At 41.9% G+C, this 21,896-nt stretch overlaps 1 protein-coding gene across 2 annotated transcripts in view; it reads right to left on the minus strand.

Annotated features, from left to right (window-relative positions):
* EP300 (EP300 lysine acetyltransferase) overlaps positions 1-21,896 on the minus strand; it is a gene marked incomplete at both ends in the record, with an annotated part of 90,864 nt that overhangs the window by 49,292 nt on the left and 19,676 nt on the right. For both annotated transcript variants that reach the window (XM_080705285.1, XM_080705284.1), the window contains 5 exons: positions 1,267-1,512; positions 4,822-4,935; positions 5,825-6,086; positions 10,715-10,891; positions 17,645-18,282. In XM_080705285.1, coding sequence (XP_080561411.1) covers positions 1,267-1,512; positions 4,822-4,935; positions 5,825-6,086; positions 10,715-10,891; positions 17,645-18,282 — 1,437 coding nt within the window. The remainder of the gene's footprint in view (positions 1-1,266; positions 1,513-4,821; positions 4,936-5,824; positions 6,087-10,714; positions 10,892-17,644; positions 18,283-21,896) is intronic.

The following is a 21,896-nucleotide window of genomic DNA, read 5'->3' on the forward strand; positions in this document are numbered from 1 at the left end:
ACACCTCAAAATACAAACAAGCTGGTTTATAGTTAGCAGAAGTTTAATAAAATTTATTTCTGATTTGGCAAAATCAAAAATCCTCTTTGAAAATAGTGATTTAGTGCTTTCTAGCTGAGTCTGGTGACATATGCCTATAATCTAAGTACTTGGAAGGCTAAGACTGGAAGACCGCAGGTTCAAGGTCCACCTGAGAATTTAGCAAGACCATGTTTCAATGGAAAAAAATCAGAAAAACTGCAGAATGGAGCTCAGAGGTAGAATGATTCTGGGTTCAATTCTCAGTACCAAAACAAACAAACAAACAAACAAACAACAAGACCTTATTCTTAATGCAGTTGGTTGTTTTATTCGGCCAGCCTCAGCAAAGTGGCAAGACCCCCGGCAGCTTAGTGAGCCCTTTCTGTTGTTGTACCAGGGATGGAGCCCAGGGGCTTTCTCTCTCTGAGTTACACTCCTAGACCCATTTTTTTCTATTTTTTCATTTGAAAACAGGTTCTCACTAAGTTTCTGAGACCTTAAGTAGCTGAGGCTGGCTTCGAACTGACATGATCTTCTTGTCCCAGCCTCCCAAGTACTGAAATTACAAGCGTGGGCCACCACACCTGGATACAGTGAGAACCTATTTAAAAAAAAAAAAAGCATGGTGGATGCTTGTAATCCTAGTACTTGACAGATTGGAGGATTGCAGGTTTGTAGCCAGCCTCAGCTACTTGGTGAGGCCCTCTGCAACTTAGTGAGACCCTACTTAAACATAAAGATTAAAAATAGGGCTAGGGTATACCTTAGAGAGCAGTACACCCCCAGATTCCACCCCCAGTTTCTCAAACAATAAATGAATGAATGAATGAATGAATGGGCTGAGGGGTACAGCTTGGAGGTTGTTCAATCCCTAGTACCAAAGTGAAAGACAGAAAAAAGAAATGTAGGAAAAAAATAGAGTAAAAAAACTGAGTATGCCGGGTGTGGTGGCGCACGCTTGTAATCCCTGCGCTTGGGAGGCTGAGATAGGAGGATCGCACGGGGTTTGAAGCCAGCCTCAGCTACTTAGTGAGGCTCTCAGCAACGTTGTGAGACCCTGTTTCCAAATAAAATATAAAAAAGGTCTGGGAGTATAGCCCAGAGGTAGAAACCCCTGGGTTCCACCCCCAGTACCACAAAAACAAACAAACAAACAAACAAAAAACCTGAGTAAATTCTGCATTTGTACATTCATTTGCATACACAATCCACATCAACTCTATTTCTAGGAAAACACAAACTTACTCATGTTACCCATGGACCGCATGCCTTGGGGAGATTGTCCCGACTGCTGGTTCTGCTGGGTCTTTGCCTGGACCTGGGGCTGTGGTGGCATCTGGTTTACTTGATAGGGTAGTCCAAGAGCTGCATAGGCTCGTTCTATAGAGCTGGGATCAATCTGACTAACAGTGCTTAGGCTGGGAGTAGATGGTTGACCCACACCTAAAGAGCTAGGGTTTCCAAGCCCAACTGGTGCTCCAGTCAGAATTGCTATAGAAGGTAAGACATGATATTACAACACTGAAGTTGAAAAGGAAAATAAAATACAGTTTGAGTAAATTTCAAATAACACACATAATTATCGTTAGGTGATTTAGAAACATTTCAATAAATGTATCTTATCTCCCATTACTTCCTTAACACATTTCTAGATGAGAGCTAGGCCTGGTGATGCAGGCCTGTATCTCAGTCCCTGGGAGGCCGAGACAAAATATTTCAAGTAATGAGACTCAGCAAGTAGTGAGACTCTCATCAACCCAGCGAGACGCTGTTTCCAACTAAATACAATGGGGCTGGGGGTATAGACTCAAGTAGAATGCTTCTGGGTTTAATCAAAAAATCCAGATGGTTAACTGATGGGATGAAGGGGATCACTGGTAATGAAAAGCTTTTGATCCAAAATACCAAACTTCCCAACTGTTTTAATGTCACACAAAGAGTAGATGTACCCCTTAGAGCTACACAAACACCAAAGTCAGGTAGCATCATCGTTTCTACCCATGTGAGAGAAGAGAACTGGCAACCTCATTACCTAACAGTAAGTTTTGTTGTACTTCCTCCCACTAGTCAATTGTTTCCTATTCTTAACTTTTTTCTTTTCTTTCTTCCTTTCTTTTCTTTCTTTTTTCTGGTACTGGGGATAAAATTCAGCTACCTCTGAGCTTCACCCTCAGCCCTATTTTTTATTCTTTATTTTGAAACAGGGTCTCATGGAGTTGCAAGCTGTAGCTGAGGCTGAACACAAACCAAGATCCTCCTGTTTCAGCCTCCCAAATGCTGGATTTCAAGTGTGTGCCACCACGCCTACCTTATACCCAATTTTCTACTGCAGAATTTATTAGTTTACGGACTTAATCCCACTTTCATGTGCTTTACTTATACTTCCAAATTTGTCTTTCTATAGTAAGTTTCATGTTTTGTTTGGGGATTAGAGAATTAGATTGTAGATGTGCATTTATTTATTTATTGCAGTGCTGGGGATGGAACCCAGGGGATTTATATCGCCCAACACTATTATTATTTTTCACTTAGAAACAGGGCCTTACTAAACTGCTCAGAATATCACTAAGTAGCTGAGGCTGGCTTTGAACTTGTAATCCCCCCATCTTAGCCTCCCGAAAACCAGGAATACAAGTATGAGCGACAATGCCAAGCAGGTTCAAGTAATTTGACTATTTAGATCACAAGAGAACTTATGCAGTGCCAAAGCAATTATTTAAGGTATCATGCATTTCAAATACAGTATAAATACAATGACTGCTAGGGGTTTTTTTTTTGTTTTTTTTTTCTGTTTTTCAGTACTGGGGATTGAAGCCAGAGACATTCTATCACCAAGCTACATTCCGAGGCCTGTTATTTGTTTGTTTATTTATTTATTGCTTGCTGCTGGGATTTGAACCCATAGGATGTTCTACGTCAGAGCTACATCCCCAGTACTTTTTTTTTTTTGCACTGAAGATTGAATACAGAAGCATTCCAATTGCAAGCTACAACCCTAGCCCAATTTATTTTGAAACAGGGTCTAAGTTGTATAAGGCCTCTTTAAGCAGCTGAGGTTGACTGTGAATCTGTGATCCTCCTTTCTCAGATTCCCAAGTACTGGGATTACAAGCACATGCCACCAATCCCAATCCTATTTTTTTCCTTTGGAAAAAGAATCTCATTAAGTTGCTGCAGCTGCCTTGAACTTGTGATATTACTGTGTCAGCCTCTCAAGTAGTGGGATTACAAACATGTGCCACTATGCCCAGCTTTTAAAATTTACGATATATGTACATACATTAATACTTAACATATGTTATATCAGTTACATCTATCTATCTATATATGTATATAGGGAAGGGGAAGGAATGGGGTAGGAATTAGGAAAGGTTAAATGTGTGATGGGCATATGCCTCTACCATTCTGTATCTCATAATGAGATGCCCCAACAAATAAAAAATTAAAAAATAGAGTCAGGCTTGGTGGCGCACACTTGTAATCCCCGCGCTTGGGAGGCAGAGACAGGAGGATCGCGCAGGTTCGAAGCAGCCGTGCTGGCTTAAGAGACCCTGTTTCCAAATTAAAAAAAAAAAAAAAAAACTAAAAGTAGGTCTGGGAGTGTATCCTGGAGGTTTCGGGTTTCCAGGAACCCCAGTACCACAAAAAAAAAAAAAAAAAAAAATTTTTTTTTGGTATATATGTGTGTACACACACACACACACATTTTTCTGTGGTGCTGGGGATTGAACCCAGAGGCATTTTACCACTAAGCTACATTTCAGCACTATTTTATTGTTTATTTTGAAACAGGGTGGCTGTGAAAATGCAATCCTCCAGTGTGAGCCTCTCAAGCACTGGAATCACAGACAGGCATCACTACACCAGGTTCCTTATTTTTTATTTAAAAGAGTCTCGCTAGCTGGGCATGGTGGCGTACACATGTAATCCCAGCATTTGGGAGGATCAGATTGGAGAATCACGGTTCGAGGACAGCCTCAGCTACTTAGTGAGGCCCTCCGCAATTCAGTGAGACCGTTTCAAAATAAAGAATAAATAGGGCAGGGGGGTGTAGCTCGGAGGTCAAATGCCCCTGGGTTCCATCCCCACACCCGCAAAAATAAATGAATAATGAAAGAATGAATGAATAAATAAACAAGTCTCACTAAGTTGCTGACGGTGTTCTCCAACCTGGGAAATCCATCTCAGTCTCCCAAATACTGGGATTACAGGTGTATCCCACCATGCCTGACTTGACTGCTGTTTTTATAAAGGATGAATACTGAGTGCTCCTTCATTCTATTTTAGCTATAAGACAGTTCAATTTTGTCCATTAACATGTGGTTAATATGAGGCAGAAAAACAGTTTTTCAATGCAGTATACAGCATCAGGCAGTTAACAGGACTTGATCATCAAGAAGTATTCTGCATGTGAGATGTAGATCAGTGGTAGTTTCCTAGAGTGTGTGAGGTCATGGGTTCAATTCTCAACATAAAACATACCCTCTAAATCTCTAAATACCATTTGCATGGCACTGGTAAGATAATCAGAATACTTTGGTATAAACCTGATGAGATTTGCCGGGCGTGGTGGCACACGCTTGTGATCCCAGCATTAGGGAGGCTGAGACGGGAGAATTACGGTTCGCGGACAGCCTCAGCTACTTAGTGAGGCCCTCTCAACTCAGTGAGACCCGGTTTCAAAATAAAGAATAAAAAATAGGGCAGGGGGTGTATCTCGGAGGTCAAATGCCCTGGGTTTCATCCCCAGATCCACCCCGCCCCCCAAAATAATAATGAACCTGATGAGATTTCACTTACACTGTTGATTTCTCTTATCTCCAGCATTTTTGAGGGGGAGACACACAGGACAATCATGCCTTGTACAATTTTTCCAGTGTGAAATGATTTGTCGAGAAGATGCACAGTGTGCCACTAACAAGAAAAAAAAAATCTTTTCAAGAGGTTTTTATTACATGAACCAAAGCTAAGTTTAGCAACCAGTTAACAAATGCTGCATACAAATGTATTAACTCATTTGACTTTTATAACAATAAAAGGAGCTCCTGTTAGTACTTTTTAGAGTTGAGGAAACAGGCAAAAACTGGTTAGGCTATTTGCACACAACAAGAGTACCCACTGCTGAACTCAAGAAGTTTGGTCTTAGGGCCCCCATTGCTCACCATGATTTACCTTAACTAAAGACATTATAAACCAATACAAAGGCCTATTAAATTGGATAAAACTGAGTTCTCTGTTCGCAAAATGACAATGACGTTCCATCATTCCATAGTGTAGAGTAAGACACTCAGTAGTCTCAAGAGATATTTTTATAGCAACATTATTCATAATTGATAAACATTGGACAACTAAGATATCTTTCACCAGGTAGATAAAACCATAGTATATCCAGACAGTGAAATATTTCTGTAGTACATCCAAACAGTAAAATATTTATAACGCTTTACTGAGGTATTAGAAATTACAAATAATTACTATCGAAGTGTAAGAAATTGCAGAGATCATGTATGTTTTGTGTGTATATATGTATATATTTACATTATATGTGTGTGTGTTTGTGCACACGTGTGCACAGACAGAAATGCAAGACTGGGAATTGAACCCAGGGGTGTTTTGTCTCTATAGTATACCCCCAGCCTTATTTTATTTTACTTTGAAACACGGTCTAAGTTGCTGAGAGCCTCACTAAGTTGCAATGGCTGGCTAGTATTTTGATGAGTTTGGACATATGCACCTATTGTAATACCAGCAACTACAATTAAGGAACTAAACAACCATCACCTCCCCCTTTGGGTCCACTCACCTTGGCAGGACTTGCCTGACTGGCAGTGTGTCATATGGTTCAGGACGTTCTTCATCGTTCGACAGTGGGGAAGGTTGCACTGCCTCACCTCCCCGTTAGCCTGCTCCCGGCGCTGGCACTTGTGAGCGTGCAAGAGGAGAACAAGCTGCTGCTGGATGAGCTTGCGCTTCTCCGGATCGGCAGTATGTGCTCCAGAACCCATCCCCTGGGCTACCGGTGTCACGAGACTTGGCTGCTGGACCTGGGGGGCAGGCTGTTGGCCCTAAGGCATATAACAGAGACACATTTAAGTGGTACACTGTGCTACCTCTTAATATAATCCAGGCATAATATGTGGAAAACTAATTCAACGGAAGGACAAGATAAACTCCAGAGTGAGAGAAAAATTCTAGGAGTTGGAACCAAGGAACAAGTTCACTGAAAAGAGGTGCTTGGCCAGGCAAGGTGACACACACCTGTAATCCCAGTAACTTTGAAAGGTAAGACAGAGGATCCCAAGTTCAAGGATAGCATTGTCAACTTAGAAAGACACTGTCTCAAAATAAAAGGGCTGGGGATGAAGCACCAATGAATGGTAGAGTGTGTCTGATTCAATACCCAGCATCAAAATAGAAAAGAAGACAGTGGGTGAGTTCATTCGTACCCCCCCATGCCACTCTTGAATGGCATGGGGCTGTAACTGTCTTCTGTATTTCAATCTTTTTAATAAACTTCTTTAAATCTATAGCAAGAAGCCGGGCGTGGTGGCGCACGCTTGTAATCCCAGCATTCGGGAGGCTGAGACCTGGAGGATCGCGGTTCGCGGACAGCCTCAGCTACTTAGTGAGGCCCTCTCCAACTCAGTGAGACCCGGTTTCAAAATAAAGAATAAAAAATAGGGCAGGGGGTGTAGCTCGGAGATCAAATGCCCCTGGGTTCCACCCCCAGACCCGCAAAAAAAAAAAAAAAAAAAAATCTATAGCAAGAGTCTGAGCTAATGTGTTTTTATCCTTAGCTCAGAACAAGAAAAAGTATTGTTCACATGTTTTATCTTTGGTGAATTCGTTCAAACCACCCCCCCATGCCACCCTTGAATTTTTTTTTTGTGGTACTGGGGTTCCTGGAAGCCCTTCTACACTCCCAGAGGCTACACTCCCACAGGCTCCACTCCCAGACCTCTTTTTTAACATTTTCATGTGGAAACAGAGTCTCTTAAGCCAGCGAGGCTGGCTCCGAACCAGCGCGATCCTCCTGTCTCCGCCTCCCAAGCGTGGGGATTACAAGCGTGCGCTACAACGCCCGGCTGTATTTCTATCTTTTTAATAAACTTCTTTAAATCTTAAAAAATATAAAAAATAAGACAGTGAGCATGGTGGCACATACCTGTAATCCCAGTACTTGGGAGGCTGAGACAGGAGAATCGCAGGTTCTCTGCCAGCCTCAGCTATTTAGTGAGCCTCTCAGCAACTTAGTGAGACCCTGATTCCAATTAAACATAAAATAGGCCTAGGAGTATATCCCAGAGGTAGAAAGCACCTGGGTTCCATCCCCAGTACCACCACCCCCCGAAAAAAAAAAAAAAAGAAAAAAGAAAGAAAAAAGGAAATCGGGCTGGGGGTATAGCTTGAAGGTAGAATGTCTCTGGGTTCCATCCCAGTACTACCCACACCCACACATAGCTTCTTGGTTGACTCAGCAAAGGTCTTTGAGGTAGGTAAAAAATTATTTTTATAAACTTTCAAAGAAATTTAGCTTTTCTAATAAAAAAAGCAAGCATTTCTGAGAACAGCGATGCCATGTTTTATTCAGTGTGTTTGAGCGCGTGAGGCACTGCTGAGCCAGCCTATCTCCAAACTACACACCCCAGCCCCCCCCCTTTTTGGTGGTATTGGGGTTCCTGGAAGCCCTTCTACCTCTGGGCTACACTCCCAGACCTATTTTATATTTTTTTATTTGGAAACAGGGTCTCTTAAGCCAGCGTGGCTGGCTTTGAACCTGTGTGATCCTCCTTGTCTCTGCCTCCCAAGCTTGGGGATTACAAGTGTGCACCACCACGCCCGGCTCCCCAGCCCTTTTTATTTATATTTCTTTATTGTTTGGTAGTGCTGGAGATAGAACCCAGGAACATTCTACCTTCTAGCTATAGAACCAGGCCTATTTCTTTTTTTTTTAAATATGGTCTCAAAAAGTTCCTAAGTGACTCATTAAGTTGCTGATGCTGGTCTCAAACCTACAATCTTCCTATCTCTGTCTTCTATGTCCTGGGATTACAGATATAGGCTACCACATCTAGCTTATTTTTATTTTTTGAAACAGCGTTGAGATCCCTAGGTGGATCTCAAAGTCTTGCTATGATGCTGAGGCTATCCTCAAACCTGTGATACTCCTGTCTCATTCTCCCAAGTATTAGGATTATAGGCATGTGCCATCATGCCTGACATTAATTATAACTGCGACACTGAGAATTGAACCCAGGGGTATTCTACTTCTAAGCTATACCCCAAGCCCTATTTTTTCTTTCTTTCTTTTTTTTTTTTTTTGGGTGGTACTGGGGTTCCTGGAAGCCCTTCTACCTCTGGGCTACATCTCCCAGACCTATTTTATATTTTTATTTGGAAACAGGGTCTCTTAAACCAGCGCGGCTGGCTTTGAACCTGCACGATCCTCCTGTCTCTGCCTCCGAAGCGCGTGCGCCACCAGGCCCAGCCCTCCTATTTTTAATTTTTATTTATTTTGTGGTACTGAAGGTGGAACCCTGGGGCCTTTTACCTCTGGGCTATATTCTTAGCCCTATTTTATTTGGAAACAGGCTCTATGTTGCTGAGTCTCAGTAAGTTGCTGGGGCTGACTGAAAACCTGCAATAATCTTGTTTCATCCTAAAAAGTTACTAAGATTACAGACGTGCATCACCACAGCCAGCTTATTGTTTTTATTTTGAAATACAGTCCTGCTAAATTCCTAATGTTGACCCTCAAGCTGAGATCCTCTTCCTCTCTCAGCCTCTTAAATACTGGAATTACAGACACACACCAGAATGCTTGGCTTATTCCGTGTGTGTGTGTGTGTGTGTGTGTGTGTGTGTGTGTGTGTGTGTAAGATACTGGGTATAGAACCCAGGGGGAATCTACCTCTGAGCTACATCCCCAGCCCTATTTTTTATTCTTTATTTTGAAACAGGGTCTCACTTGAGTTGCAAAGGGCCTCACTAAAAGTAGCTGAGGCAGTCCGGGAACCGTGACCCTCCTGTCTCAGCCTCCCAAATGCTGGGGTTACAAGCGTGTGCCACTACACCCGACTTCATCTTTATCTTAAAAGACGGAGATGTAAATCAGTGGTAGAGCACCTGAGATCCTGAGCTCAATCCCCAGAATAAGAAGAAAACCCAGCACTACTATACAGAGTCTAGAGGTATAGCTCAGTGATACCAAACTAGCCTGGCATGTAGAAGAGGCCGCTAGATAAGATCCCAGCACCACAAAAAATTAAAAAAACACTATATAGGGGCTGGGGATATAGTTTAATGGCACACTGTTTAGAATGCACAAGGAAGGCGCTGGATCAAATATCAGCACTACAAACATTAAAAAAAACCTGAAATTTAAACTTTTGAGCGGAAGGTTACTTTGATGTCAAAGTAGCAAATAAAAGACACATGCTTCTAATTCCAGTACTTGGGAGGCTAAGACAGGAGGATCACAGGTTTAAGGACAGCCTTAGCAAGTAGTGTGATTCTCATCAACCTAGCGAGACTGTTTCAAAAATAAAAATAAGGGCCAGAGATGTAGCTCAGTAGCAAAGCAGCTGCTTTGCAGGTGCAGTGCCCTGGGTAAAATCCCCATTTCCAAAACGACAAAAATAATAATAAAAATAAAAAATAACCCCCTAAAAATAATAATAAAAAATAACCTGGCATGGTTGGCACACACTTGTAATTCCAGTACTTGCAAGGCTGAGACCTAAGAATTACAGTTCAAGGTAGCCTCAGCTAGAGGCACTCCACAACTTAGTAAGACCCTGTTTCAAAATAAATAAAAAATAGGGCTCAGAGGTAGAATGTCCATGGGGGAGGGGGGGTGTTCCATTACCAGTACCACAAAAAGAGAAAAAAGAGCTAGGTAGTGTAGCTCAAGGTAAATGCTCCTGGGTTTAATCCCTAGTACAAATTTTTTTCTTAAATAAATAAATAAATAAATAAATAAATAAATAAGCAAGCCTGTCATGGAGGTTGATGCCTATAATTCTAGTTATTGAGAGACCAAGACAGGAGGATCACAAGTTCCAGGACAGCCTCAGCAACTACTGAGACTCCTATGAATCTAGTGAGCCCCTGGTTTAAAATAAAATAAAAATAGTGCTGAGGGTGAAGCTCAAAGGTAGAATGCCCCTGGGTTCAATTTCCAGTACTACACAGAAAAGGTTGCAAAGAGAATTAGCAGATGTGAAGCTGGGAGTGGTGGGGTAGCACACATTTGTTAATACCAGCATTTGGGAAGCTGAGACAGAAGGATCTCAGTTCAAGGGCAGCCCCAGCCACTTACTAAGGCCCTTTGCAACTTAGTGAGAACAAGAATAAAAAATATGGCTAGGGGTGTAGCTCTTAAGTAGAATGCCCTGGGGTTCCATTCCTAGCACCACAAAAGAAAAAGAAAAAGAATTAGTAGATGTTGAGTTGGGAGTGATGGCGCACATTTGTAATCCTAGCACTTGGGAGGCTGAGACCAGAGGATTGCAGCTTCATGGCTACCCTCAGTTACTTAGCGAGGCCTTCTGCAACTGAGACCCTGTTTCAAAATAAAGAATAAAAAATAATTGGGCTGGGGGTGTAGCTCCAAGGTAGAACACCCTTGGGTTCCATTCCCAGCACCACACACACAGAAGACAAGTTTGTTGCATAACCGTTGAGTACTCACCATGTTGGGAATTCCTCCACCAGGCACTGTCTTTTTGTCCATTGCAAATGGAGATAAGTTATTTGGTAATACAGCCTTTGACTGAATCTGCAGACCAAGACCACTGGGCCCAATCTGCTGTCCAGAATTCTGAGTATATGGTGAACTATAAGGATTGGGGTTGCTCATCATTCCCATCTAAGAGGTAAGAAAATAATAAATTTTACTACATTAGGCCATTACTATTTCCTTTCCTTTTCCATTTTCTAACATACAAAGCAATTTTAAAGCAAATCCTGTCATATTAGAAAACATATTGAATAGAAATACACTTTGTACATTTCAAGACAGATTAATGTTAAAATACAGAACTGGGCGTGGTGGCTCATGCTTGTAATCCCTGCACTTGGGAGGCTGAGACAGGATGATTGCTCAGGTTCGAAGCCAGCCTCAGCTACTTATTGAGGCTCTCAACAATTTAGTGAGATCCTGTTTCCAAATAAAATATAAAATAGGTCTGGGAGTCTAGCTCAAAGGTAGAAAGCCTCTGGGTTCAACCTCAGTACCACCACCAAAAAAAAAAAAAAAAAAAAGTTAAAATATGGGGGCATGCTGGTGTTTGCCTATAATCCTGATTACTTGGAGGGGGTAACTATGAGGTCAGTCTCTGCAATTTTGCAATTTTTTTTTTCCCCCCCAGGTTTGGGGATGGAACTCAGAGGCATTTGACCTCCGACCTACACCCCCTGCCCAATTTTTTATTCTTTACTTTGAAACAGGGTCTCACTGAGTTGTGGAGGACCTCACTAAGTAACTGAGGCTGTCAGCGAACCGCGATTCTCCGGTCTCAGCCTCCCAAATGCTGGGATTACAAGCGTGCGCCACCACGCCTGACTCCAGCCCTATTTTTTCTTCTTTATTTTGAAACAGGGTCTCACTGAGTTATGAATGGCCTCATTAAGTAGCTAAGGCTGGCCACAAAACCAGACTATCCTGTCTCAACCTCCCAAGTACTGGGATTACAAGCGTGTGCTACCATACTCGATCAATTTCTGCAATTTAGCCAGATTATCAAAATAAAAAGCAACAAAGGCTAGGAATGTAGCTCAGTGGTAGAAGACTCCTGGATTAAATCCTTAGCACTACAAGAAAAACTAAAAGATACAGTAAGCTAGGTGTGGGGACACATGCTTGTAATCCCAGGACTTGGGTGGCTGAGACAGGAGGATCTCAGTTCTCCGACAACCACAGCTACTTAAAGAGGCCTTTGCAAGTCAAGTGAGACCCTGTTTCAAAATAAAGAAGAAAAAATAGGGGTGGGAGTGTAGCTCGGAGGAAAAATGCCCCTGGGTTCCATCCCCAGACCCACCAAAAAAAGAAAAAAAAATCAGTAAAAGGTGTTTTAGAAATAATTGTCATCTAGCTTCCTATATGTGCTAAACAATTTCTGCCATTTATTTCCCTAAAAAGTCACACATGGCTAAGGATGGTAGAACATGCCTATGCTACCTTGAAGGACGAGAAAGGAAGACAGCAGGTTAGGGGCCAGTGTCGGCAATTGAGACCCCCAGGAATTTAACAATATATACTTTCATTTAATGCACAAAACTCTGGCTAATATAACTCAAGGCCAAAGATTTGAATGTGTACTCCATCATTGTTTTATATACAAGATAGAAGCTGGGCAGGGCGTGGTGACGCATGCTTGTAATCCCAGAGCTAAGGAGGCTGAGACAGAAGGATCGCACAAGTTCGAAGCCAGTCTCAGCTACTTAGTGAGGCTGTCAGCAACTCAGTGAGACCCTGTTCCCAAATAAAGTATAAAATAGGGCTGGGAGTATAGCCCAGAGGTAGAAAGCCCCTGGGTTCCATCCCAAGTACCACAAGAAAAAAATAAAAAGATAGAAGCTATGAGTGGTGGCAAACACCTATAATCCTAGTACTTGAGAGACTGTGACAGGAGGATTGCAGGTTCAAGACCCAACTCATTAATAAGACCCTGTTTCAAAAGAAATGTACAGGGCAGGGGAACTCAGTGGTATTCTACCTCCAAGCTATACCCCCAGCCCTATTTTTATTCTTTATTTTGAAAAAGGGTCTAACTGAATTGCAGAGGGCCTAAGTAGTAGCTGAGGCTGTCCGCGAACCACGATCCTCCTGTCTCAGCCTCCTATACTGGGATTACAAGCGTGTCCCATCATACCCGGCTCATTCTAAATTCTTTTTTTCTCTTTTTGCGGGACTGGGGATGGAATCCAGGTGAATTCTACCTCCGAGCTACACCTCCAGCTCTATTTTTTCCTTTTACTTTGAAACAGGGTCTCACTGAGTTACAAAGAGCCTAAGTAGCTGAGGCTGGCTGTGAACTGCGATCCTCCTGTGTCGGTCTCCAGCATGCAGATTACAAGTGTGTGTCACCAGCCCAGCTAAGTTCTTTAGAGGTTGCAAAACTCGACTCCACAAGATTCCTTGCTGTCCTATAAACCTAGCTACTTTATTTAAAGTTGTCCACTTGACTCTTAAAGTAACTTCATTCTGCAACTCCTATACTTTAAAAAATAGGCCTTTTATATTTAAGTTCACCTGCAGCCTTACTTTTATAATGATTAACTGAAGAGTATTAATATTACAAAAAAGTAAAATGCATTTTCATTCAAACTAAATTTAATTTTTTTTTTTTTTGGCTCTGGGGATGGTACCCTGGGGCATTCGACCTCCGGGCTACACCCCCTGCCACAAGTATTCATGCCAATTATCTGTGTACCTCTATCATTTAGATACCTAAAGACTGTCAACATCATAGCCTACTCATGCAGGAAATAAAAACGATAAAAGCTATAAATTAGTATGATGCTCCACAAATAAAATGTGATTCTTTAAAACATGTGTAGTATCAGGCCGGGGGTGGTGGCACACGCCTGTAATCACTGTGCTTGGGAGGCAGAGACAGGAGGATCGCGCAGGTTCAAAGCCAGCCCTGGCTTAAGAGACCCTGTTTCCAAAATATAAAGTAGGTCTGGGAGTGTAGCCCAGAGGTAGAAGGGCTTCCAGGAACTCCAGTACCACTAAATAAATAAATAAATAAATAAATAAATAAATAATGTGTAGTATCTGAAGCCAGATGTGGTGGTGCATGCTTGTAATCCCAGTGCTTGGGAAGCTGAGACAAGACAATTGCACAGGTTTGAAGCCAGCTTCAACTACTTAGTGAGGCTCTCAGCAACTTAGACCCTGTTTCCAAATAATTATTATATACTCCTACCATAATTAACATAAAGACAAAAATAAAACTACATTCAAACATTTTTCACTACCAACTGGGTCCTAAAAATGCCCATGTTACAAATCCATATTTATGTCATATGGCACATACTCTATCAATGCATTGGGGAATAGATATCTTCTCTTTCCATATGAATCTTCTCTCCCTGCCTCTACCTAATGTACCCTTAACTGGTCCTTCCTACTTGCTGAACTCCCTACCTACCCAAAGCCATTCAAGTTCTAAAATAGATGTGATGCATCATAGCTCTTACTTCAAAACGTTATAGGCTAAGGACTCTTCAACATCATATGGCAAAAGCTGTTATAAACTGATGTTTTGTTTTGTTTTGTTTTTGGGTGGTACTGGGGTTCCTGGAAGCCCTTCTACCTCCGGGCTACACGCCCAGACCTATTTTTACACTTTTTTAAAATTTGGAAACAGGGTCTCCTAAGCCAGCATGCGTGGCTGGCTTCGAACCTGTGAGATCCTCCTGTCTCTGCCTCCCAAGCGTGGGGATTACAAGCGTGCGCCACCACGCCCGGCTAAACTGATGTTTTGTTTTGGCGGCAGTGGGCATGGAACCCAGGGGCATTTTCTCCTGGGTTATACCCCCAACCCTACACACACTTTTTTTTTTTTGGCACAGTTATGGGAATCGAACCCAGGGGCATTCGACCTCAGAGATACATCTCCTGCCCTATTTTTTTATTCTTTATTTTGAAACAGGGTCCCACTAAGTTGCAGAGGGCCTCACTAAGTAGCTGAGGCTGTCTGCGAACCACGATACTCCGGTCTCAGCCTCCCAAATGCTGGGATTACAAGCGTGCGCCATCACCCCCGGCTTTTATTCTTTAACAGAGTCTCACCAAGTTGCAGAGGGCCTCATTAAGTAGCTGAGACTGTCCACGAACCTGGATCCTCTTGTCCAGCCTCCAGAATTCTGGGATTACAAGCACGCACACTGATTTAATCCCCCCCCCCCAGTACTGGAAATGAAACCAAGGGGCAATCTACCTCTGAGCTACACACCCAGCCCAATTTTTTTTTGAAACAGGATCTCACTGAATTGCAACAGGCCTCACTAAATAGCTGAGGCTGTCCTCGAACAGAGATCCTCTTGTCTCAGCCTCCTAAATGCTGGGATTACAAGCATACGCCACATGCACAGCCTGATGTTGATTTTGAAACAAGAACTTAAAAACTGAAGCTGGATGTGGTGGCACAGGCTTGTAATCCCAGCATTAGGGAGGCTAAGACCAAAGGATAGCAGTTCTCAGAAAGCCTCAGCTAGTTAATGAGGCCCTTTGCAACTCAGTGAGACCTGGTTTCAAAATAAAGAATAAAAAATAGGGCTGGGGGTGTAGCTCAGAGGTAGAATCCCCCTGGGTTCTATACCCAGACCCGCAAAAAAAAAAAAAAAAAAAAAAAACCTAACTCTAACATTCTTGTCTTGGGGCAAAGGTTACTCCTAAGCCAGTACTTACTTTCTCAAATAAATGCAGGTCAAGAGACCTTGGGTGGGTATGTGTGTGTGGGCGGGGGAGAGATTCTAGGCATCAAAGCCAGGCCTTGTGCACACACCAACACCAGCTCTAGGATTGTGTGGACAGAAACTATCTGGATCCAGGTAACACAAGCTAATGCTAGAGTCAGAGGAACAACAGGTTGGAATTTCTTTTTCCCCAAATCTTAGACTATAAAGTAAAAGAGTTGGAAATAAAGATGCTGAGGACTATGCTGGTCAAGTGGCTAGAGACCCCTAAGCAGAACTATGGGAAAGATTGCAAAAAGCAGCCATGGCTCTTGCTCTTAGTGTCACTTTTAAGGTTACAAGCAAGTCAGGAGACAAATGCCGCTAGAGCGGATAGTACAAGTTTGTATAGGTTTTATATCAATATATGAATGGCAATAATGAGTGTTAAAGTACAACAATTAACATGAGCTTCTACTTGACAAAGCAATTGCTGTAACCGAGTCTCTTTGTTTCCTCACCTGTTATGATGGGAATTATTTATTCAGTGTTTTTTATAATCGATGGCCCTGACACATATTAAATTTTTATTATATTGAGGTATTTCTTAGCATTTAGACTCAAACACTAATTTAGGTACAATTACACTATCTGATATTATTCTATAACATCTGAACCATGAATCCCAAATTATTCATAACAAGCTGTCACTGAACAGATTATATCTTCTTTTGTGTGTGTATGTGCAGGGGGTAGAACTTCCTGGGGTGCTCTGCCTTGAAAGCTATACCCCCAGCTTTATTTCATTTTTGTTTTGAAATAGGCTCTTGCTAGGTTGTTAAATCTCACCATTGCTGAGGCTTTCCTTGAACCTGCAATCCTCCTGGCTCAGCATCACAAGAAACACACATTCAAAAGAGAATATGGGCCACCTCCAAAGTGAGAGACCTAATGTTCCTATCTAAAGACAGTATAATGCCAACTATCTTAAAATTGCATCTTTATGTACAGAGCTGGTACACACCTACAATCCTAGTGACTACAGAAACTGAATCAGTAGGATCCCAGTTTGAGACCACCCTGGACAACTAGTAAGATGCTGTCTCAATATAAATAAACAAGGAAGTCAGGCATGGTGGTACATGAGTGTAATCCCAGCATTCGGGAGGCTGAAACCCAAGGATCCCAGTTTGCAGACAGCCTCTGCAACTCAGTGAGGCTCTTTTCAACTCAAGTGAGACCCTGTCTCAAAATAAAGAATAAAAAATAAGGCTGGAGCCAGGGGTGGTGGTGCACGCTTGTAATCCCCGTGCTTGGAAGACTGAGACAGGAGGATCACACAGGTTCGAAACCAGCCTCAGCTACTTAGTGAGGCTCTCAGCAACTTAGTGAGACCCTGTTTCTAAATAAAATATAAAATAGGTCTGGGAGTATACCTCGGAGGTAGAAAGCCCCTGGGTTCCACCCCCAGTACCACCAAAAATAAATAAATAAATAAATAAATAAATAAATAAATAAATAAATAAATAAATAAGGCTGGGAGTATAGCTCGGAGGTAGAATGCCCCTGGGTTCCATCCCCAGTACCGCAAAATAAATAAAGGCTAGGGATGCAGCTTAGTGGTAGCCACCAGTTCAATAAATTCTAAAGGAGAAAAAGGTACCTTTATTTTTTGTTTGTTTATTTATTTATTTTGATGGTGCTGGGGATGGAACCCTTCTACCTCCAGCTACACTCCCAGACCTATTTGTATTTTTTATTTGGAAACAGGGTCTCTTAAGCCAGCAAGGGTGGCTTCGAACCTGCGCGATCCTCCTGTCTCAGCCTCCCAAGCGCGGGGATTACAAGCGTGCGCCACCACGCCCAGCAAAAAAGTACCTTTATAAGGAGGCTACAAGGATATTCTGGGTTTGGAAAAGAAACAAATATTCTAAAATATAGCCTATAGAGAAGAGTATTTAACTACTATCATTTGAACAAATTATGAAGATATAGAATACAAATAAATAGTAAAATAAATGCTTTAACTTAAATTTAATATTAAGAGTATGCTGTGGCAACACAACAGATCCTTCACATATAACGTGCAGAAAATGCTCACATATAAGAATGAACACCAACAGTAAAGAATACAGGAATAACTGACTTGAGCTCTCCCTGTCACAGGGAGTTCAATGGAGTACTCGCTGTGTACACAAACTGAAAGGGCACGTACCTTGAGTGGCTGGGGGCCTCTTAATCCTGTTTGTCCTCCCATCTGGGGAGAGCCCTGCTGCAGTGGCTCAGTCAGTAAGTTGCCAGCATTTCCCATGGCTGGATTTGGGTACTGCATATTCGGTCGACCCCGGCCTGCTCCAATTGAACCGTTCATGACTTGATTAGGCATTATTCCCTGTCCATTGCCTGCAGCCAAGATTCCAGGATTCATGCCAGCATTCATCCCTGTGTTCATTCCCATGGCAGGCGGATTTACTGGACTGTTCATCATACCTGTTGTGGCCTGTGTGGGACCCTGACTTGGTCCACTAGTGCCCATTCCCATGTTGGGAGAAGTCAAGCCTGCCTGTGCCATTGGGCTTTTGACCATACTATTTATCAAACCTAATCCAGGACTGTTCTGTTGGGCCTGGCTGGCCATGACTTGGCCTGGACCACCAACCCCCATATTGAGGTTAGGGGAACTACCAGACCGTAGCAACTCTGACAGCTGTTTATGTTTAGAGGCTGCATCTTGTACTATGCCAAGACTTGTCTGAAGCTGACTAATATCACCACCATTGGTTAGTCCCAAGTCCGTAGAGTTGATTAATTCATCTGGTAAGTCGTGCTCCAAATCAAACAAAGAGCCAAAATCTGAAAATAAAGATGAAAGATAAGGTTAAATTTTGACAACATAACAAAAAAATCATTAACTGTTCTGTATTTTGGCTCTTGGTAAGCATTAAGTATCATTTCAAGCTGGGCATGGTGGTTCACACTTGTAATCCCAGAGCTTGGAAGGTTGAGACAGGAGGATCACACAGGTTCGAAGCCAGCCTCAGCTACGTAGTGAGACTCTCAGCAACTTATTGAGACCCTGTTTCCAAATAAAGTAGTGTGTGTGTGCGTGTGTGTGTGTGTGTGTGTGTGTGTGTGTGTGTGTGTGTCTGGGAGTATAGCCCAGAGTTAGAAAAGCCCCTGGGTTCCACCCGCAGTATCACACACAATCAACAACAAAAAAAATTATTCCAAACCTCACCCCATGGAATATTATCACTAGTGTAATAAAAATTTGTCATATATTAAAAGAGGGAAAGATGTTTATATACACAGGTATAAACACTTAAGAAGTGTACCTAAAATAAGACCAAAGGGAAAAAAAGGACTGAATAGTAATACAACACCCATCCCATGAGTTACTATAAGTTTGTACTGATAAAGATAGGCAATTAAATTGAGTTCCACAGAAAAAAATTTAAAATACATCCTAAAATCAAAATGAAAACAAAAGATTTTAAATACTTTAAAAATTAAAAAACAAGAGCCAGGCGTGGTGGCCTACGCTTGTAATCCCTTGTAATCCCCGCGCTTGGGAGGCTGAGACAGGAGGATCGCAAAGGTCTGAAGCCAGCCTCAGCTACTTAGTGAGGCTCTCAGCAACTTAGTGATACTCTGTTTCCAAATAAAGTATAAAACACGCCTGGGAGTGCAGCCTGGGAAGAAAACCCCCGGGTCTTATTCCCAGTACCACAAAAAAAAATATAAAATAAAATAAAATAGACTAAAAAATAGGGCTGGAGGTGTAGGTCAAAGGTAAAATGCCTCTAGGTTCCATCCCCAGTACCACACACACACACACAAAAATTAAATTACAATATAAAAGAAAAGCCATTTGTAGACTAAAACATCTACAAATTCAAGCAAGGTCTCAATGAATTACAGAGGGCCTCATTGAGTTGCCGAGTCTGGCAGAAACCTCTGATCTTCCTGTCTCAGCCTCCCAAGTACTGGGATTATAAGTGTGTTCCACCATGCCCAGTTATATTTCTTTCCTTTTAACTCTCCAAATATTTTTTACATTAAAAAAGCATTTTTTATTTTTCTTTTTGGTGGTACTGGGAATTTAACCCAGGGGTGTTCTATCTTTGGGCTATACTCTCACCCCTTTTTAAATTCTTTTTATTTTGAAACATGGTCTCACTAAGTAGCCAAGACTAGTTAGAAACCTGTGATCCTTTTGTCTCAGCCTCCCAAGAACTGGGATTACAAGCATGCACCACCACACCTGGCTAATAATTTAATAGACTTGAATCTACAACTAATTATCCTATGAAAATTTAGTCTGACCCTCAAAGACAAGTCACTGCTTTAATTATCGGTAAGTCACTATTTTAATTATCTACTTGATTCAATTAGTCTTAGTTCTTCAGCAAAATTCTTCCTCTGCGTCCTTTCTATTCTGATAGCACTCTGTCCTGACACTGAAGTTAAACGTGTCTGCTTACATCACCTCCCTCTACGGCTTCCCACCACCCCTCCTCACCCAGCAGACTGTAAATCTCCCTCCTCACCCAGCAGATAGTAAATCTTTGCAAGGTCACGTTCGATCACTACAGAGCAACTCCTTGCCTAATGCCCATCATAGAATGCATCTCAACTACATTATATCCCAGGATCTTAGGACATGAATTAGGTAAGAATCCAATATCTTATTTATTTATTTATTTATTTATTTATTTATTTATTTATTTATTTTTGGGTCTGGGGATGGAACCTCCGAGCTACACTCTCTGCCCTATTTTTTACTCTTTATTTTGAAACGGTCTCACTGAGTTGCAAAGAGCCTAAGTAGCTGAGGTGGTCTTGGTACCGTGATCCTCCTGTCAGCCTCCCAAATGCTGGGATTACAAGCATGTGCCACCACGCCCAGCTTAAGAGTCCAATATTTTACAAAAAAAAAAAATTTCCCGTTCTTTTCAAACTCTTATCGTAAAAAGAACACATAGACGAATGTGTGGCACGTGCCTGTAATCCCAAATAATTGGGAGGCTGAGAAAGGAGACTGCAGGTTCAAAGCCAGCCTCCACAATTTAGTGAGACAGTTTCCAAATAAGATAGGTCTGGTGATAAAAGACTATAAATTAACAATATAATATAAGCCGGGCGTGGTGGCACACGCTTGTAATCCCAGCATTCGAGAGGCTGAGACTGAAGGATCGCGGTTTGCAGACAGCCTCAGCTACTTAGTGAGGCCCTCTGCAACTCAGTGAGACCCGGTTTCAAAATAAAGAATAAAAAATAGGGCAGGGGGTGTGGCTCGGAGGTTGAATGCCCCTGGGTTCTATCCCCAAACCTGCAAAAAAAAAAAAAAAAGAAAAAAAAAAGAAAAAATATAATATAGATACAATGAATAAGATAGCAACAAAACTAGACATTGGTTCTTTCAAGTAAAAATAAAAGATAAACTTCCAACGTTCCAAGGGTACAGTAGTACATGACTGTAATAACAATACTTGAGAGACTGCGAGAGAAGGATTAGAGGTTGGAGGACAGTCTCAGCAATTTAGCAAAAGTCTGTTTCAAAATAAAATAATAAACAGGGCTGGAGGTGTAGCACAGAGGTCGACCACTCCTGAGTTCAATGCCCAGTACCACACAAGAAAACAAAACACATAATCTTTTGATAAGGTTTAAGAAAATTGAAATACAAAGCAATAGTACTAATTTTATGCAAAACTATAAAAACACAAAAATGGACAAATATCTAAGAAAATATCCAAATCTTAATGAGAAATAAATTATTTAGGATAGCATATATCTCAATTTCTAGAACAAACTCTTGGATAAAAGGGGAGAGAAAGGAAAATAAGCGAAAATATTTTTTAAAAAGAGAGCGATTCGAGCCAGGTGTGGTGATAATCCCAGTGTTTGTAATCCCAGTACCAGGAAGGCAGAGACAGGAAGATCACAAATTCAAAGCCAGCTCCAGCAATTTAGTGAGGTTCTCAGCAACTTGGCAAGACCTCAGTTCCAAATAAAAAATAAAGTAGGTCTGTGGATATAGTTCAGAGGTAGAATGTTCATGAGTTAAATCCCCAGCACGCACGCACACATGCACACATGCATGCATGCATACATACATACATACATACATCTAAAGGGCTGGGAGTATAGCTCAGTGGTAGAATAGCCCTGAGTTAAATCCCAAGTACAACAAATAAAAAGAGAGCAACGTGTGGTGGCAGCACACACCTACAATCTCAGTACTTGAGAGGCTGAGAGGAGAGAATGGCAGCCAGCCTCAGCTCCTTAGTGAGACCTTCTGGAACTTATGAGACCTTATTTCAAAATAAAAATAATAAAAAATAGGGCTGGGGGTATAGAGCACCCCTAGATTCAACCTCCAGTACCGAGGGGGGGGGTGGGAGAGCTGGCATAGTGGTGTATTCTAGTAATTCTTGTACTTAGGAGGCTGAGACAGAAGGGTT

Source organism: Muscardinus avellanarius (assembly GCF_963383645.1).
Source record: "Muscardinus avellanarius genome assembly, chromosome: 11".
NCBI lineage: Eukaryota > Metazoa > Chordata > Mammalia > Rodentia > Gliridae > Muscardinus > Muscardinus avellanarius.